At 32.3% G+C, this 2,386-nt stretch overlaps 1 protein-coding gene across 1 annotated transcript; it reads right to left on the minus strand.

Moving 5' to 3' along the window:
- Positions 1-260: 260 nt before the first annotated feature.
- On the minus strand, positions 261-1,805 carry LOC103309140 (tigger transposable element-derived protein 6-like). Its single transcript, XM_008183843.1, has one exon. The coding sequence runs from the start codon at positions 1,803-1,805 to the stop codon at positions 261-263; it is 1,545 nt and encodes a 514-aa protein (XP_008182065.1).
- Between the last annotated feature and the right edge of the window lie 581 nt (positions 1,806-2,386).

Raw genomic sequence — 2,386 nt, forward strand, 5'->3', positions numbered from 1 at the left:
CCGAATAACTAATAAACCGAAACTATTAAAGTGCATATATAAATAATTTTATTTAAAAAATACACATACATACACACTTAATTCATACTTTATTTAAAAATTACATATGTATTATTATTATTATTATTATTATTATTATTAGCAGTTATACATTATACATATTTACTATTTAGTATTATTATATCGTAAATTAATTAGATTATTATTTTATTACATATAGATATTTATGATACATTAATTGATTAACATACTTATTGTATTTATATTTTGTTAGGCTGCAGAAAATCGTCCATTGTTCTTTGATTTAATTTATCAAAACTTTGTTTTTTGATAAAATCTGCACAAACGTCTAGCGAAGTTGTTGGTGCATTTCCATTTTCATTTTGCATAAAATAAAGTCTCAGCTGATCAATGCACTTTTCTGCTTCTCTTGTTGTAATTTTTACGGGCTGAACGTCATAGCCATCGTCATCGCTTTCTTCATTTTGCAGACTTCTTTCAGCAATTTCATCGAGAATATGATCGTAATTTTCATTTTCATTGAAGCACTGCACACCATCATCAATTTTTATAAATAACTCTCCATTTCCTACGCATTGCGCTACGTCATTTTCAATAGAAACAATAGGAGGAATAGGTAGATCAATCAGTGGTCTGAAACCGCAATGTGCAAAACAATGCTGAATCGTAACAGACGACACTTTTCTCCAGCTGTCAGCGACAAATTGTATTGCTTGTAGAATGTTTATTTTAGAACTGATATCTATAGCACATGTAGATGGAGTTACTAAATTATCTTCTATAGCCTTTAAAATGTATGTTACCAATAGTCCACGGTAATGAGTTTTTAGATTCTTAATGATCCCCATATCGAGTGGTTGAACGAGAGAAGTAGTATTTGGAGGCAGAAACTCAAGTGTGATATTTTTTAAATCTATCAATTTTGGATGTGGTCCAGCATTATCAACAATTAATAAAATTTTCCTTGATTGTTTTCCAAGCTCTTTGTCCCAGTCTTTCAACCACAATGTAAATATTTCGGCTGTCATCCATGCATTTTTATTCGCTAAATAAGAAACAGGTAAGTTTGTTATTTTTATATTTTTAAAACATCTTGGCTTTGCGGATTTTCCAATTATCAACAGTTTTTTTTTATCTGTGCCTGCCATATTACAACAACATAAAACTGTTATGCGATCCATAGCTTTTTTTGATCCTTCAAGTGTTTCACGTTTATAGCACAAAGAACCATCCGGAGTCGCTCGGTAGAATAACCCAGTTTCATCGGCATTATAAATGTCCTGAGGAGAAAATTTTTTAAGAATTTCCGGTAATTTAGCTAAAGACCATTCATTAGCACCGTTTGTATCAGCACTAGATTTTTCTCCGTGAAATCGCTTGAATTTAATGTTATGCCTATCCTTCCACCGACTTATCCAACCTTCTGTGGCCTTAAAATCACTATGTCCAATTTTTTGAGCAAAAAATTCAGCTTTCTGCTCTAACATGGGGCCCGAAATACGAACACCACGTTCTGTAACAGCAGAAAACCATTCGTTCATAGCTTTGTCTACTTCGGGATCTTTGCCTTCTCGTTTTCTTTTTCTGTTTACAGGTGCACTTTTGTTGTCGTTTAATTTTTCATATTGTTCACGAATAGCTATTTCATTATTTTTCAATCGGTTTAGTACCGATTTAGACGTGCCTATTAATTTCTCTAACTCACGAAGACTAGTATGAGGTTGAGCCTTAATTTTATCCAGTATAGAAATTTTTTCAATCAATGTTAAATCTTTACGAGACATTGTTACGTACTAACACAACTGGGATTAATAAAAACGCACATACATTAATACACATCGACGAAAGAACGTGAACTAAAGGTTTTCGATTTTGTACGTAGGCTAGTTGACTCTTATCGTGGTAATAGAAAAAAAATGATTGATATAATTGACGTGAGATATACGTACATTACCTTTATGTACATTATATGTACATATACGCGCGTATATAAAATATAATAGAGCCGTAAAGATTAGATAATTACAGTTTCGATAAGAACGTAGATAATTTAGGCCAAAATATCTAGTTAAACGATTTTATTTTTGTCCCTTATAACCGATGGTTTGTCCCGGATAAACGAAGTTAAATTGCATTAAACTTATACATCCGTTCGGGACTATGACAATTTGTCCCCATTAAGCGGTTGTCCCCTTTATGCGGTGTCCCAAATAAGCGGATTCTACTGTATTATATTATATTATACAACTATTTAAATTGTACATCGATAGCACAACATGGTGACTTAGCTCTAATATTGTGGAGGGGGTGGGGGTGTTGGGTTATGTATATGTAATTCATTACAGATTAAACGATTGATGTACAA

The sequence above is a fragment of the Acyrthosiphon pisum genome, unplaced genomic scaffold, assembly GCF_005508785.2.
Source record: "Acyrthosiphon pisum isolate AL4f unplaced genomic scaffold, pea_aphid_22Mar2018_4r6ur Scaffold_20689;HRSCAF=21842, whole genome shotgun sequence".
Taxonomy (NCBI): Eukaryota; Metazoa; Arthropoda; class Insecta; order Hemiptera; family Aphididae; genus Acyrthosiphon; species Acyrthosiphon pisum.